This window comes from Apium graveolens, chromosome 6 (genome assembly GCF_009905375.1).
Source record: "Apium graveolens cultivar Ventura chromosome 6, ASM990537v1, whole genome shotgun sequence".
NCBI lineage: Eukaryota > Viridiplantae > Streptophyta > Magnoliopsida > Apiales > Apiaceae > Apium > Apium graveolens.
In genome coordinates, this window is record NC_133652.1 from 259,076,813 (window position 1) to 259,093,758 (window position 16,946).

At 36.3% G+C, this 16,946-nt stretch overlaps 4 protein-coding genes across 8 annotated transcripts; all 4 read left to right on the forward strand.

The window, feature by feature from the left end:
• Positions 1-503: 503 nt before the first annotated feature.
• Positions 504-11,164, forward strand: LOC141667201 (uncharacterized). 5 transcript variants are annotated; one of them, XM_074473598.1, is made up of 10 exons: positions 504-633; positions 882-977; positions 1,752-1,976; positions 3,135-3,272; positions 3,354-3,410; positions 3,948-3,995; positions 4,124-5,494; positions 6,075-6,429; positions 6,587-8,407; positions 10,336-11,164. In XM_074473598.1, exons 4-7 carry the CDS (start codon positions 3,161-3,163, stop codon positions 4,945-4,947), a joined length of 1,041 nt encoding a protein of 346 aa, XP_074329699.1. In that variant the 5' UTR covers positions 504-633; positions 882-977; positions 1,752-1,976; positions 3,135-3,160; the 3' UTR covers positions 4,948-5,494; positions 6,075-6,429; positions 6,587-8,407; positions 10,336-11,164. The 5 variants fall into 5 exon arrangements, with proteins under 5 accessions (XP_074329699.1, XP_074329700.1, XP_074329702.1 ...); XM_074473599.1 differs by having other exon boundaries at positions 4,124-5,472; XM_074473601.1 differs by lacking the exon at positions 3,948-3,995.
• LOC141665933 (uncharacterized) lies at positions 6,347-7,025 on the forward strand. Its single transcript, XM_074471921.1, has 2 exons — positions 6,347-6,429; positions 6,587-7,025. Exons 1-2 carry the CDS (start codon positions 6,347-6,349, stop codon positions 7,023-7,025), a joined length of 522 nt encoding a protein of 173 aa, XP_074328022.1.
• Positions 7,133-10,926, forward strand: LOC141665934 (uncharacterized). Its single transcript, XM_074471922.1, has 3 exons — positions 7,133-8,034; positions 8,116-8,407; positions 10,336-10,926. Exons 1-3 carry the CDS (start codon positions 7,133-7,135, stop codon positions 10,924-10,926), a joined length of 1,785 nt encoding a protein of 594 aa, XP_074328023.1.
• Positions 11,165-11,499: 335 nt separating the features above from the next.
• LOC141667202 (replication protein A 70 kDa DNA-binding subunit B-like) lies at positions 11,500-15,132 on the forward strand. Its single transcript, XM_074473603.1, has 8 exons — positions 11,500-12,179; positions 12,297-12,567; positions 12,641-12,723; positions 12,819-12,943; positions 13,098-13,318; positions 14,135-14,292; positions 14,475-14,595; positions 14,677-15,132. Exons 3-8 carry the CDS (start codon positions 12,698-12,700, stop codon positions 14,878-14,880), a joined length of 855 nt encoding a protein of 284 aa, XP_074329704.1. The 5' UTR covers positions 11,500-12,179; positions 12,297-12,567; positions 12,641-12,697; the 3' UTR covers positions 14,881-15,132.
• Positions 15,133-16,946: the final 1,814 nt, after the last annotated feature.

Sequence of the window (16,946 nt, forward strand, 5' to 3'; positions counted from 1 at the left end):
ATTTTAAATTTAGTTTCTATTTGATGATTTACCTATATATATTATTTAATTATTTAATATGATAAGTGGATTACGTGTAACTTTACTTTTTTTTTTTGACTAATTTTGGCTTATAGCCTTACAAATGAGTATCTGTTCTCAACAATTCTCGGGGTGAGCCAGGATCGAACCCAGGATCTGGGACGACAGAGGATAAACCCTTTACCACTTGAGCTATCCAACCGTGCTCATCGTGTAACTTTACTAATATCTACATGTTTGACAAATATTTTCATGCAGAGAGGTTAGCTAAAGTTTTATCCAAGGGTAAAATGGATCATTGGAATGGATAATATTTCACATGATTTTTGAAATATATCTTACTATATATTAAAGCAGAACAAGAAGGGTAAAAATTGCCAAAAAAAGACCCTGTGAAAAGACTGATTTGCCCTTGAATAGCTTGGAATAACAAAAATGCCATCCACTCAGTTACATGAGCCGGGTTCTATTACAATGGTACACGAACAGCCTATCGGCAGCAACAGGGCTAGGTCATCATATGTGAAATTGCAATTCAGTATCAGCTTGGGTATGTTCTTGTGTGTTCTTGCGCGGTGAATTGAGTAAGGGCTTGATTGTGGGCGCTGCATAGTAAGTTACTATTCTGTAAATTTATTGTGCTTTCGGATTAGGTTGCTAACTACACTTGAGCAAGTACTCTTTTATTACTGTGCGGTTCTATAGATTGTAACATTTATCAGTAATTAAAGTTTTTTTGAAAGTGATCATCTTTTATGCTGGACTGGAATTATTTTTCTATGTAATATGGAGTTGCACAGGTTCTATTTTATGCATAATAGTTGCATAGATGAACTGATTACGTGTTTGATTGCTTTCAGGAATGGCATAACTAGGGTTGGAACCAAAATCAGAATCAGCAATTGCAATACCCGGGTTTACCGGTTGTAGATTGTAGAATTTAAGTGTTCTTCTATGTAATATTTCTATTCATATTTCTCTTTTATATTTCTTTATAAGCTTGTTTAAATGGATTTATGTGATAGAATTTTGGATATTTAATTTAATCCACCTACGTAAATGTATAATTTTTTTTATTAGAGGTTGAGTTCGTAAATAGTCACTCAAGGGTATTTGTGTTTGAACCAAGATTGAGCTCTTTTATGTCATTTGTTCGATCGATTCGAGTTTTTTTTAACAGGTATGAGGATATAGCAGGGTTGGTATGTTATTGAGCAAAATTTTAACATTGAGATTGGCAAGTTAGTTTGTTAATGAGTTGGCTTAATATGAAGTACATGTTAGTTACGTTTGTATTGCTTAAATTCTCACCATTTCACATATAAAAAAATTATGTTGTAGAGATGCCTATCTCTGTGCTAATATATTGAATTACGAGTTTGCCTTTGTCATCATGTACATATCTACTGAATAAATTTCTTGAAGAATGCACAGAGAGATACCCTGTGTGTGGGTGCTGCTACAGTTATAAGAAACCCGTTTCCCTTTTTTAGTAACTAGAAGTCTATGCATTAACATCTATTCCGTATCTTAATCTTTTTATCATGGTTGTTTTTATTGTTCCTGTTCTTAAAAATAATTTTAGTAGGTTTCGATAAGATTGTCATAATGAAGAGAGGAAGAAATTGGCTCCATCAAGATGCAAACATATTTGGAAACTAATTTTAAACTATTATTGATCACTTACATCTGCAATTTTCATTCTTAAGCATTTTTCTACCACCTTTCAGGTTTAAGCAAGAAGTACAAGTTATTTCCCCTGATTAGTGGCTCTTTATTATTGTTGCGCCAGTCATTATGAGCTCTCCTTCATTAGCCTGTCATTATAAGCTCTCTTTCGTTGGACGGAGCTCTATGTTGGCTCAAGAGAAGTCTTATTGATAGATGAATGACTGACCCTGCTCGAGCATTACACAGCCAACGTGAATCACTGTCAGGTTTTTTTCTTCAACCAGGTAAAAGGTTCCCTCAACCTACCTCTCATATTTCTTTTACTTGTATATTGGCATCTCGCAGTTCTTTATTTTAGAGCCGTTTACGAAAATTAATAATAGCAATTTGATAAACTGCCGATGTCAGATGCTTTTAATGGATTCTTTGTGATGGTCACATGTCAGAGGTGTAACATGTCTATAATGTTGCAACCATAAACATACAACTGACGTGGACAATCATGTCTTTGTATCAGTAACATCCTATATGTTTGTAATTTTTAAAAAAATGATGCAACAGTGTACATATAAACTATATATTGTAAAAATCTCAAATGAAAAAGAAAAATTAATTCTTTTCAATTGGAATTTTTTTTTTTGCATTGGTGTATTCATACCAACTTGGACTTGTATATTTTATTTGTATTTCCATTGGTATTGCAAGAAGCATGAATACATTCATTGAAAAATAACATGCATTAAAGAGTTTATTTATTTAACATGTCATTTAAGGTATACATTTTGTGATTAATATGGACTCATGACTCATCCATATCATGCACTATCCAGGCATGTTCTTAATAGACTCCAGATTTTGAACTTTGCTCCATTTTGGTACAGCACTAGAAAATGGCCCGTGAATCACACTTTGTATCATGGATCTTCATGCAACCATCTAGATGAGTCTAATTTGAGTTCGCACGTCGTAATCCCTAGCTTTGATGAAAAAATATCTAACTCAATAATAATGCAATACATTTGATATCCTCATATAGCAATGTGAAACACAAAATTTAAGAGTTCAACTAAAAGTAATTGTAACACAAGATCATACTTTGCATCATGGAACTTGTCAATCAGAACTTTTTACGGAATTTCCTCTTTAAGCTTTCCAACATTATAGTCATTGTTCATTGTTCATTTTCTACCTGGTCTTGCGCTTGGTGATTTTGGTAATTATATCTGATGCATGTAGTCTTCTAATACTAAATATACGTGAATTAAAACAGGGTCAGCAGCCTAACAAAAAAAACAAAGCTTTATGGCATGTTAGTTATCTTGTATTTTCAGTTTGCCTAAAATTTTGAGGGGGCGAGGCTCGGGAATGCATTTTTGGTGGAAAGCATTGTATTGTTGCTATAATAGATCACTGATTCAGGCTGTTGCATCGTGCTATTTCAGGTTACACTTAGTAGTGCATTTCTTCAATGGAGCAGACACGGAAAAGGGGGCGGCCTAAGCTTTACCTGACCAGGGAAATGGTGGAGGAACGCAAAGTGTTGAAGCGGCTCTGTAAAAATTCTCGTCGGAACTTACAAGGTATAACTTCTGGGAGGTATATTTGTCTTTCTGTTCAACTTTTTTTTAATATCTGATACTTAGTACCTTTCACCATGTTAGATGATCAGCGATGCAGGCTCGAGGGAGAGGCTGCCTCAATGGATGAGCGCGGTGCAGGTAACCAATACATAGTATTTTCCATGCGCCTCACCCGTGGAAAGTACGAGCCCTGTTGTCCTATCTCTTGTTTTTTTGCTATAGCAAGTAAGCAATTTTTGCTTCTTAAGCTGCTTTGGGTTTGGCCAGGTGACTTGCCACAAAGCAACAATGAAAACCCTGCTGTGGAAAAAATTAACAAAAATAAATCGGCCAATGAGAACCCTGGAACTTCGAGCATGGGGGGGGGGAAATCCCACTGGTATATTCGTCTTACGCATCTATTTTGAAGAACGTTATACATTAAGCTCTTTAAAAATAAAGGGGCATTTAATATTTTCCTATAGAATAGCTTTCGGAGGAAAGGCAGATTTATGGATCATGATTAATATTGGATAATAAGAATCAACTACCTTAAGGCAAGAAATCAGGTTTTTTGATTATTGGAAACAAAAAATAGGATATAATGCTAGGATGTGAGGCGTAACCTGATTATACCTAGGTATGCCTCATGTAACCTGATTGATCTATGACATGTATAACTGCTGGACTAACCAGGGGCATGTCGGCAGCGGCAGGACATTGCCGTAAAGAAGAGGATGTTCCGTGAGTTTCCTAATTATTTGATTTCCAAATTTAGATATGTGTGTGTGTGCATCTGGGTGCATACCTAATTTGTGTTGCTTCTTTACTTTTTGGCAATGTATAATAAATCTCTGGAATTTATGTTGTAGCCGGAAGCAATTCGATACTGGATCTTGGTAATCAAGATCAGACGTGTGGTTGTTGTGGGGCAATGGTTTGGGCTGCTGAGTTTACTGGAAGACATGTGGGCAATGCGCCAAAAGGCTACTCAATTTGTTGTGGAAAAGGGAAGGTACAACTGCCATTATTGCGAGAAACACCTCCAGAATTACTATCCCTATTGACATCTAATGGCAAGTTGTCTCGACACTTTTTTAGTAAAAGTCGTGTTTATAACAACATGTTTGCCTTCTGTTCTTTTGGAGGCATGATCGATGATTCCGTGAATAAAGGTAAAGGGCCTTATATCTTTCGCGTTTCTGGGCAGACATATCACAACTTTGGCTCCTTGATACCGCCAGATGGCTGCAAGCCCAAATTTGTGCAGTTATACATTTACGATTCTCGTGAGGCCATTGATCATCGGCTTAATTTCTCAAAGGATAGAGATGACGTAGATGCAGGTATTGTTGCAACATTGCAAGAAATGATCGATCGTGAGAATTGTTTGGTGGGAATATTTAAACAGGTTCATCATAAATTTAATGATGTAGAGCATGTACCTGTTCGGCTCCGATTGTTTGAAAGAAGGCTAACTGATGGCCGCTTTGAGAATTTACCAACTGAAAATGATTATGAGTTTGCGGGCCTGGCCGTAGATAATGACCTTTTGAATGATAGGGATATAATTGCAGAGGATAAAAGATTTGGATTGAAGCACATTAGCGACTTACAACCTTGTTTCATGTCTTTGCAATATCCTTTGCTCTTCCCATTTGGAGAAGATGGCTTCAGAACTAATATAAAGCATTGAAACATATATTCTTCTAAATATCGGAGAAAGAGTACAGTTAGCCAGCGTGAATATTATTCATTTAGGTTACAGTACCGAATTGGCGAGGGCCGAACTCTAATACTCGGTGGCTGACTGCTTCTGCAATTTATAGTTGACGCGTGGTGTTCAGTCGAACGTTGTAGGTTGCAATGGGTCTGTACGCATCAATCTATAATTCGATCAGATTTGTATAACAATGTTGTTGATAGCTTTAGACGCGGTGATATCGACGCCGCAGATGTTGGCAAACGTGTTATTTTACCATCAAGCTTTACAGGAGGATATAGATATATGCAACAGAACTTTCAAGATTCACTAGCTGTTTGCAAAGAGTATGGGCACCCAGACTTATTCATTACATTCACTTGCAACCCAAAGTGGGTAGAAATTCAGGGTGCTGTCGACCTAGCAGGCTCCCACACAGGATCTGTGCGGCCAGATATTGTAGCCCGGGTGTTTAAAATGAAGCTTGATGCGATGATGGATGATTTCACAAAGAATAATGTATTGGGTCAAGTCCTAGCAGGTTTTTTTTCCTTAATAATTTAAAAGTTTTAATGCCTAGACTCCACACAAAATGATTTATGTCACTTTTTCATACACATACCTACTGCCATGGGCTAAATTTTAGAAATTATCATCACATATTATATTCCAAAATACTCTAATTAAGGATTATAAACAAACGTTAGAATCCATAATATTTTATTTGGCCACCATTTGCATTCCCATTAAAAATTGGCGTTGTAACTTTACCTCTGTCTACATTTTAACATAACCTCTCAACTCATTATAAGTATCTTTGCGCATGCCTGATTGTTAGTGGTTGAGGGATTGGAGGGAGTTGAATGTTTAATTAATTTAATCAGGCAATAATTAAGAGACATGTTAAGGCTCTCAAAGCTAAGGAATGGAAATGTATGACTTTTCAATTTAACCTAATCCTACAGCATTTAAGTGCAGAAAATTTGTGTCGTTAATTTTTAGTTGTTTTCAAAATTTACATGTTTCGGGATCGCATGGATACTTACAGTACTGTCTGCTCTCCTTGATCTTTATCAAATGATAGTCCATAACTCTAATCGTCAAATTTCTTGCATTACCAGTTGTGTACACAGTAGAGTTTCAGAAACGAGGACTTCCACATGCTCATATTGTCCTATGGCTACGTGATAGAGATAAATTAATAACTCCAGAAGACATTGATGGTGTGATATGTGCTGAATTACCGGATAAAGATGCCGATCCTGTTGCTTATAAGGCTGTCTCACAGTTTATGATGCACGGACCATGCGGGGAGGCAAATCCTTAATGCCTATGTATGTCAAGAGGTAGATGTACAAAATATTACCCGAAGGCTTTTAACAATACCACATGCATGGATGTTGATGGCTATGCAATGTACAGAAGAAGAGATACAGGAAGAACAGTAGAGTGCAACAAAATACACTTAGATAACAGGTAACACAACCTTTACCCATAAAATTAAATTACGTTGAAGACTTTTAAACCATGGCCGCATCGAAAACACTCTTTTATGCTTCCTTCAGGTCCAGCACTACCTAATCATTGCATTGAAAAAATTATAAACGCATCCCCTTCTAATTTTTTGGTGCAGGCATGTAGTCCCTTATCATCGGGGTTTGTTGGTTAAATATCAGGGACATATAAATGTTGAATGGTGTAATCGTTCTTTGTCCATAAAATACTTGTTTAAGTATATTGGCAAAGGGCCAGATACAGCCACAGCTATTTTGGAAAAAAGTTCTCAACAAATAATCAACGAAAGTCAGCCATCCACCTCTCTCACAAGGATAGATTCTGATGAAATTAACAACTATCTCTCCTGTCGGTATGTATCAGCAACAGAAGCATCTTGGCGTATATTTGAGTTTCCCATCCACCATAGAGAACCTTTTGTGCAGCGCTTATATTTTCATCTTGAAAGTGAACAGGAGGTCAGGTTCCGTGATAATGAGACTTTGCCTGAGATTGTCCGCCGAGTAGATCCCGATGGCACAATGTTCATTCAGTGGTTAATGAATAATCGGTGCTAGGAACTCGGCCGTGATCTAACATTTGTAAAATATCATACAAAATTTAGGTGGGATGCATCAGCTAAGCGTTGGTTTCCTCGAAAAAAAAATTTGATGTATTTGGACGCATGGTTTATGCTCATCCTGCATCCCAGGAGAGATTTTACCTTCGATTATTGTTGAACTTTGTTGTTGGACCTAAGTCGTTTGAAGAAATTAGAACTGTGGATGGAGTGGTTTATCCAACTTATAAAGAAGCATGTTTTTATAGGGGTTTACTTGAATCAGATAAAGAATGGCACGTAGCTCTTGGAGATGCGTCACTTTGTGCTAATGCTGCACAATTGCGTGATTTATTTGTTACATTGCTGGTTTTCTGTGAAATCATCAACGTCGGAGAACTTTGGGCAAAACATTGGACTGCATTAGCTGATGATATTGAATATAAGAGGAGGAAAATTTCTAACATTCCCACTCTAACAATTAAAGCTGACGATAAACAAATGCTGGCACTAGAGGAGGTTAATAATCTGTTAAAACAATATGGTAAAAAAAATTCTGACTATCCAGGTTTACCGGAGCTAAACACAGCTACTACTTCAAAGTACAGGAACGAGCTATTGGTGGAGGAAATGATGTATGACCGGGAAAGACTTAAGCTTAAGGCGGCTACAAATTTAGATCGTCTGAATCAGATGCAGCATACTGTATTCCAAACAATTATTCATTCTGTGGAATCATCATTGGGTGGGATGTACTTCGTTTATGGTTCAGGTGGAACAGGAAAGACTTTCTTGTGGTCAACCATTATATCCAAATTAAGAAGTGAAGGTAAAATTGTACTCGCAGTTGCCTCTTCCGGAATAGCTTCTCTGTTGTTGGATGGTGGGAGGACAGCTCACTCTCGTTTTAAAATCCCTATTGATGTGGATGAATTTAGTTGCTGCGACATTAGGCAAAATATATATCTTGCAGAACTCATATGCAGCACCAGCTTAGCCATATGGGATGAAGCACCCATGCATCACTGGTATATATTTGAAGCAGTCGATCGCATATTCCGTGATATCCGCTGCAAAGTCAATCGTGATGCATGATCCTTGCCATTTAGTGGCATTCATGTACTCCTAGGTGGGGATTTTAGACAGACTTTACCCGTGGTGCCAAAAAAAGGTAGGGAGGACATTGTTGCCTCGAGTATTACAAAATCTCCATTATGGCAATCGTGCCACGTTTTTCCCCTACTTGAAAATATGAGAATTGAAAAAAATGTTCCCCTTGTGATGATTGACGGCAGAAGTGTCGCTTTTAGAGATTGGGTTTTGGCTTTAGGTGATGGCTCCGAGCCAACTTTTCTTCTTGGTGATGACCCTGATCCGTCATGGATCAAAATACTAGATGAGGTACGTCCCACCAAACTTCTGTAGTTCAAAATATAAGCTTTTGGGTTTAACAAAAGAACAATGACTGAGTTGCATATGTAGATTAGTAAAGTAGATGGCTGAACTTCGGCTACTGTTTGCTTTCCCTGATAAATGATTTGGTTTAGCCGATTAGGACGTTTATCCTTCTATCATACTTATATTATGGAGATACCTTAAGTTTGGCCCTCTCATTTTGAAGAAGTTATAGATAGCGGGTAATAAATAAAAAGGGGCTAACCTTTTAAAAAAAGAGTATATATTTAAACAATAGTTATAAAAATAATATAAAGTGGTGAAACAAGAAACAAATAGATTTTTAGGAGGTGGAGTAATAGAATCTGTTCGGGTTAAGAGGAGAGACAAAAACTTAATTGGTGTAGTTGGTAGCTGGTGTCTTTTTCACCTTGCTTGTGAGCACAATTATTCAATGCTAACTTTATGGTCTTGGATGTCGATGTACAAAAGGAACAGATTAAGCACACTCTAATCTTCTTGGCTTGGGTTTAGTTGTAGAGCATGTCGGACTAAACAAAGATGTCAGTGCGAAGCTGACACGAGTCTAAAAAGTGACCTGAGATCTATATTTCTAAAATAGATTGGATTTGGATTAGGTTTTGCGAAGCATGCTTCTTTATACATCGAATCTTGAATTTGGCACAAAATATATAGGCCCATACAACTATTATTCTAAAAGATAAGCGTTATTATTTTTAAACATGCACGTTTTAAACTATTATTATTAGCAAGACCAAATTACTTATTAATCTCAAAATTATAGCACAATTTGTAACACTACAGCTATCCCTGTTTTTGACATACATCCATAATGGCATATATTTAACGAGGGAGCATAAATTTTGTAAATCATGTTTATTTTAGGTTGATTCTGGAAATAGGCAAATAGCAACTTTCAGTGTTTTTACCTGTATAGCAGGGGTTTTATTCCTAGAGTACTTCTCACCGTCCAAATCGCTAACAACATGCTCATTTTCGGCATGGCTTTTTTAGAGGCCATGGATTGGCGTGTCAATCACAATGAACTTCCCATCCTTGTGCTTGCATTCGAAATGTAGCCTTAAAAATGTAACGGAAACTAGACAATTTATTTTAGTGTTAAACATATTCTTACTCTGTCCCAACAACTCTTGCTATATTTGCTCCGGTCTGATTTCCTCCAAAACTACTCGCCATCCCAGAGTATAAATTCTTCGGCCTCATTTCATCATCAGGTGGAATGTTTCTGGATTTGGAATCTCTATGTATGATCTTACGCTTTGAATCTTAATAAATATACAAAAGTCCCCGGCCAATTCCACTAATTATGTCGTGCTGTCTTGGCCAGTTCATTGTTACATGTTATAAAAAACTAATGTTGTGTTTGGAGAGTTTTATAACATAAGAATACGTCTAATTGGGTTTTGACCCTCATACTCCCACTCACACCTTAAGTACCTTACAATACTAAAAACCCTGTCGTCGTTATAAATTCTTTCAAATTTCTACTTTAAACAAAGTTTACAATCAGGTTTGCACTATCTTCCTCGCTCCTCAATTCTATAGGCGTTCCTTACAATTGTATGTATAGCTCTGTTCTCTTTAGAATCATTTACATAAACATACTTCCGCATTATGCACTTATTGTACAATGGGAATTCTTTGAATCTCTAAAACTTTTCGCTTAAACTCATTTTTATTGCATTTTACCCGTTTAACTCTTCATTTTCATAAACTTATAAAATTAGATCCTAGAATGCTCACTTCTCCCGGAATGTATTCTGTTCTTTATAGCTGTCACAATATAAAAAAACTGACAAATATTTGCGGACCCTCGGGGAAATTTTTTTAACATTTATGTTGTTGCCCAATAAATTATGTAAAAATATGTTTGGCTTCCATATTCACTGCAGGTACGCGTAAATCACAAGGGTGATGCACTGGAAGCAATTATCAATGAAATTTATGGAGAACTCCATCATATGCATGGAGATATAGAATATCTACGTGATAGAGCTATATTAACACCTCACAATAAATTCGTCGAATCTGCTAACAACGAAGTCTTGAAGAGGTTACCCAGGGATTCTAAGGTATACAAGAGTTGTGACGGTATATGCAAGGCGTCCTCTAGCAGTGTAGTAGATGAGGCACTGTATCCTCCAGAGTATTTGAACTCTTTGAGGTTTAGTGGAGTGCCAAACCATGAGATCCAAATTAAGGCGGGTGCACCAATAATGCTCCTTTGCAATCTAAATCCAAAAAAAGGGTTATGTAACGGAACTCGACTCATTGTCACACGGTGCTACCCCTTTCTCATAGAGGCCTTGATTATAACAGGTAACAAAATTGGCGAAACCACTTGCATTCCTCGGATAAATATGTCACCCGCAGATAAAACATTCCCTTTTCTTCTGAAAAGAAAGCAATTCACGGTGGTTGTGTCATATGCGATGACTATAAATAAAAGTCAGAGCCAAACAGTCAAGAATGTAGGATTATAATTACCAAAACCTGTTTTTAACCATGGCCACTTTTATGTAGCTGTATCTAGAGTCACTTCCCCAAAAGGTCTAAAAATTACTTGCGTAGAAGGGGATACAACTTATGCTGGCCACACAAAAAATATTGTGTACCGAGAGATATTTGACAACATAATGTAGTTTGCTCCGTTGATGAAAGTGCTTCATATTTAGCAGACAATTCTTATGTCAGTTTGTAAATCTGACAAATTTACGCGGACCTCTGCACCTTTATTCCCGGTAATCACATTATATACTCGATTCCCTCTTTGAGAGAACATGATTACAGGTTTAAGCAAAACACCAATTTCCCTCCAATGTTGAATCGAAGGTATAGCTACTGTTCACATTCACAATTAGGAAATCCTTCACCTCCAATTAACTTTAGTTTAAAACTATGTTGATAATGGAACATCTAAGATGTATGGTTTTCTTCAAATCTATAATAACTTTAGTCTGCGGCACCAGTATCCGACTTCCCTGCTTTTATGCTTGACCAACTATTTGCTGAAGAATACACGGTCATTTTTGATTATTTGTTTCTTCCCTTTGCTGTATAAAAGGCAGTAGCATTACTTTTATTTCACTAACCGGCTATCCGGACACATAAATTAAAATATATTTCACATTTTTGTACTATAGTTTATTATGGTATAGCTTAAAATCTTTTTGACACCCCTCGTAACCAGAATTTTCAGATGCTACGGACTAAATTATTTTGCATAACTTTACCTGTTACATGTGGGATAATATCTCGTGGGCCAATGAATAATTTCATTCAACTTCACACAATACATTAAGATCCAATATGGACTTTAAAAAAAACGTACTCCACATTAATCACTCTAATATTTCCAAAAACGCCATTTCAATTATAACTTACATATATATATATATATATATGAACAAACGATTGCTATTACATCACCCTAATAAACTATTGATATTCCATTAATTTATTCCAAGGGCCTGGCATCAACTATATAAACCCCAAATAACTCATCACCCTTCAGCTCTATCTCCTTACACACACATATAATCACCAGTTTATTCTAGCATAGAATAGTCTGTTTCTCTTGCAAACCATCATGGCTCCTTCATTGACAATGCTCCCAGCTCTATCCTTAGAAGCTGATTCTTATACAATACTTGTGCGTGTGACTCGTATGTGGGAATCCATCAACAAGCGCAGTAATCAAGTAATGTTTAGCAACATTATTTTCCTCGATCAAGAGGTAAGCTGTTTATGGTCTTCCTATGTACCTGAATATATACATATATATAAGCATTCACAAATATATTCAGACCTAACTTTGTCTCATGTATGTCTTTCGATATTGTTTTTACCACAGGGTAACCACATGCTTGCAACACTACGCAATAATCAGAAAGATGCTTTCCTCAATGTCTTATCTGAACAAGGTGTTTACACTATATCTAACATTAAGGTTGTTCCAGGACCTACTCTCTATAGAAGTGTTGACAGGGATCTGGCAATCAATTTCTTCTACAAAACCAACATTGAAGAGGTCCCCGATACCGGCATCATACCTAAATACAAGTTTGAACTCAAGGAATTTCAGGACGTGCATGCTTATGTGACCAATGTCAAGTCCTTCATAGGTGCGTGCTTCTTTTAACCTTTAAACACTAAAACACTAGCAACTACTAATAAAATTTAATCAACCTCCTATAGATGTGACTGGAATGGTGACAAACTTTGGACATCTCGAGACTCTATGGGGCCCGGAAAATGGATGTTATCATCGTCAATCCGAGGCTAGATCTTGATTACATCTGCAAAACTCCACAAAAGTAAATCAAATTCCCCTTTCTATCCTCTAACATGTATTTGTAACACTTTTCTTATATAGGAGTGAAAAATTATCTATGGCGCTGTGGGAGAACAAAGCTATTGAATTTCTGGAATTGATAACTGCTGCGGTTGATGGTTCAGTATTTGTGGTCATTACTGGACTCTTGGCTAAGAAAATCTCAGGTAATGGACTTGCACTTACATTATCATAAATGACGCACTGATTTAATAATCACACAAGAAAAATAACAAACTCAAACATATGTGTTCATAATCTGCACATGATACATATATTTTATTGGCCCTTTTAATAAAGGCATCATGTTTTCACTGCCAGATAATGTGTTCCTTTCGAGCAGCGATGCCACAAATACTTATGTGAATATAGATTATGCACCCCTCCATGATCTGAAGGCCGAAATGCTCATTTCTACCGGGAAGACAATGGAAAATCTGCCCCCACCAGTCGTCAAACGGTTTGTCACCCAAGAAGGAAACACTCTTGAAGATCTAACAATTGAGGGACTTTTAGAAGCAACACTACCAAGTAGGACAACCGTAAGCACCACTATTTAATCCCCTATTTCGATTTTTTCCTTTCTTAGCTTGCATAATTAACAATTCATGCAACAACTTAAGTCCATGATAGTGACCCCTCAGATAATTATACATCTCACTAGACGCGCAAAACCTCAAAATGTAATTATCAAAAACACTACACAATTATTGTTGTCCGCCATATTTCTTTTAGCTGCACTGCAACACTGGGAAAGACTTTAGATATATATATATATTGAAGTAGAAACATTGTTACGTGTGCCTCGAATACTTGTTCGCTATATTTTTCATTTGATCACACTTATACTTGCCCGACTAATAATACTGTGAAGCAAATCACATATTACTGTAAAAAATTACAAGGTGGCACTTTTAAGATTAAAAAAAGGTGTCTGGTGATCACTGCAACCTGAAAGATGAATTGAATTTCCAGTTAACTCACTATGTCTCTTCAAAAATATAGTTTAATTTATACACGTAACACATTCTGTTAGTTTCCTCTTAACATCAATACAACTAAAATAAAACTACTTTAACAAGTTGGTGACAAATATATGAGTCATTCAAATTAGGATATGTACTAACATCAAATAACTCCATAAATATTTGCTAAAGTCGGAAGCAGTACAATACAACTCATGTAATAGACCCCCTGCACAATACGATAAAACTACATTAATCCCCTGCTTCTTTTGCTTGTAGTCTTCTTACAATAATATGTATCTTTGTTGTTTTGAAGCCGCCTTACTAAAAGTCGGTACTTATTATTTATATCAAATTCCGCAACTTCATTTTCAATTTTACTTCAACTACCAGTTTATCCGCCGCACATGTGAAGCTACAATTGTTGGTATTGTCAATGCTGAGGGCTGGTTCTATAACTGTTGTCCTCGGTGTGCTCGCAAAGTACGCGACAATGAAGGGACATACCGCTGCGAAAACTGTGGAAAGGATGCTACTGACTTCAAACAACGGTATCACCTGCTTACTCTAAAATGCAGTCTCACTCAAATAGCCATTCGACTTGCAAAACCTTAACTCACCTCACATAAAACCTACATGCTCAATAACCCCTTCATTCATGCTTACAAGAATTTATTTTAACAAATGTATACATATATAGTTATTATCCACGCTAGCTTTATGTCCCAAACAGTTACAAGCTAATTGTGCGTGTTGAAGACAAATCTGGAATGACAACATTCACCCTCTTTAATAAGGAGGCTGAGCAGCTTATTGGCATCCCTGTTGAAACTGTGATCAACAACATACCTCAGGTAACATCCATTCCCCCACGTGCTTGACATTCAAACCACAGAAAACCTTCAACTAAACAATTATTACAACCCGTCATACAGGACTCAAGCATCGGTAATATTCCAGCAGTCATCAAAAATGTTTTTGGGAAAAAGTGTGTGTTTGACATTAAAATCAATGCATACAACACTGAACGTGGTTATGAGGACTTCACAGTCTACCGACTTACAGAGTGTGCTGGAACCCATATTGAGGACGCGAGTAAGCAGATGGAAGAAAATCCAGCTAAGAAGCGCAAAACTTGATCTCTGAAAGGCAGCCTCCAAGTCGCCGGCTACCAACATTTCCCCAAACAATATGCTTACTTATCTTATTTTAAATATTTGCTCTTCCAAAACTATGCGTGCCTCCCACTTTATCTCCAGCATCACAACTCATCTCTGGATACACAATGAGATTCTTATAACTCTTTTTAGTTTCCACCACTAAAAACTTATTAAGTCTACACTGTTTTTATGCCATTACCTTGTATTCAGTCTTTCTATGTCTTTCTATGAGTTTGTGCAACATTACACATTTCCTTTCTGTCGATGACTTTGAGTTACAAACTATTCACAGAGCTGGTGCATTACGTTTACAGGCCTTAGCCAAATTACAGAATTCAAGCCTTTACGATGATGATACAAATGCTAATAATATTGATAATAATAATGATAATAATAATGATAATCACAATAATAATAATAATAACAGTAATAATATATTAGTTTCAGGAAAAAAACATCTGTTACCATTTCTATGAAACATTTTTCTTCTCTATTCAACCTCATTTTTACATACTGCCTCAATATCACTTGAAAATTTTTAAAGAGTCTCAAATCTAGGTTTATTGTTTTTATTTTAAATAATATATATTGTCCAAAATCACACTAATACAAAGATTTTAAGTTCCTCACTATAATTGACTGTTAAGTTATTTTAGTATATTGTACTATAAGAATTAGTATGTCTTCTCATTATACTAGATACACAGTCATTTCCCTCCACCGCACCCATAGCAAAATTAGTAGTCACATTATTGTTTATTGCTTAATTAAATCCGATACTTACCAAATTTAGTAAGCTCATTGTTGTTTCATATTTATATGATGGAGAAGCATTACAAGTCCGACACTCACAACATAAAAATAAAAAAATTGAAAATAAGCAAACATTCTAGACAAATGGTGTGAATTTAGGCTGGATTAGATTGCATAAACACTTTAAAATAAACACATGAATGTCTTTTTATATATATAATACCCCAATTACAAGGTAATTAATCATAAATACACTGCTGCATATTTATACTCTATCAAATAATATGTTAACGCCGAAAGAAGATGCTAGCATCTTAAGAACCAATGTCTTAAAGGGCCACTAAGTCTGAGCAAATGAGCACGAAACAAATGGTCCACATGATATAATCCTTAACCCGTATCACAGTGGCTCGTCAATGAACCCCAGTGTTGAACACTGGAACCCAAGTTATGACCATTAATTTACACCAAAGATAGACCTCGGCACTCTTATTCGGTCCGTGAACAAAATATACCACTTTCTTTTAGAACAAATAGTTCTTATCACCACCACCACAAAATGCTTAAACCAAATAGTGCATAACATACCCGAAAAAGTAACCATTATAAAGATACACCATTCCCACAATTCCAATCCATGTATTCTTGTATGATTCAATTTATCATTTGTCAACCACGAAATCAAACCTCCCAAAATAACCAGACACCCCAATCAATCTATCAAAGCATTATTTTTCACCTATTCATACTTAAACTTGTTTCAGTCACCCTAATCCGCCATAACACCAACAGGAAATACCCTAAAAGGCATCATAGGAGTATTCAACCAAACATTCACATTCATATCTTTATATGAAATATTGGCCGAAGCAGCGCTACTATTATATGGGGCCTCTTTTTAACAAATTTCATAGTCCTATACTTTCCAGTGTTAGTGTTGGGAATTTAAGAGCCCTGATAGGCCAAGGAGCACACCTAGCATGCTCAGGGGAAAAGGTGCCTATTGCTGCAAACCTCAAACCTTTGAATTGGGAATCTCATGAAAGTTTGTGTGTCCAGTTCTTGGCGTCTTTTCCTTCGCCGGAAACCATAACCACAACAACACCACTTTCCTTGATATCAAGCATTCTAATTTCCCCGTTCTTGACAATCCTAAATTAACTTCACTTGATGTTTGTGATTTTCTGTTACACATCCACCAGTACCATTAACCACAAAATCCAGAGGTCATGTAGGACTGCCACACTAAAATTCCCATATTTTTTTTAAAAAAATAGGCATGCCACATTTTT

Bases quoted from the DNA above. Each gene is read 5' to 3' on its own strand.
- LOC141667201 (XM_074473598.1), top strand. From the start codon at position 3,161: ATGGAGCAGACACGGAAAAGGGGGCGGCCTAAGCTTTACCTGACCAGG. The intron at 3,273-3,353 runs GTATAACTTCTG...TCACCATGTTAG, and splicing joins TTCTCGTCGGAACTTACAAG to ATGATCAGCGATGCAGGCTC. The intron at 3,411-3,947 runs GTAACCAATACA...TGGACTAACCAG, and splicing joins AATGGATGAGCGCGGTGCAG to GGGCATGTCGGCAGCGGCAG.
- LOC141665933 (XM_074471921.1), top strand. From the start codon at position 6,347: ATGGATGTTGATGGCTATGCAATGTACAGAAGAAGAGATACAGGAAGA. The intron at 6,430-6,586 runs GTAACACAACCT...TTTTTGGTGCAG, and splicing joins AAAATACACTTAGATAACAG to GCATGTAGTCCCTTATCATC.
- LOC141665934 (XM_074471922.1), top strand. From the start codon at position 7,133: ATGGTTTATGCTCATCCTGCATCCCAGGAGAGATTTTACCTTCGATTA. The intron at 8,035-8,115 runs GTATATATTTGA...CTTGCCATTTAG, and splicing joins GAAGCACCCATGCATCACTG to TGGCATTCATGTACTCCTAG. The intron at 8,408-10,335 runs GTACGTCCCACC...TATTCACTGCAG, and splicing joins GGATCAAAATACTAGATGAG to GTACGCGTAAATCACAAGGG.
- LOC141667202 (XM_074473603.1), top strand. From the start codon at position 12,698: ATGGATGTTATCATCGTCAATCCGAG. The intron at 12,724-12,818 runs GCTAGATCTTGA...TTTCTTATATAG, and splicing joins GTTATCATCGTCAATCCGAG to GAGTGAAAAATTATCTATGG. The intron at 14,596-14,676 runs GTAACATCCATT...CCCGTCATACAG, and splicing joins TGATCAACAACATACCTCAG to GACTCAAGCATCGGTAATAT.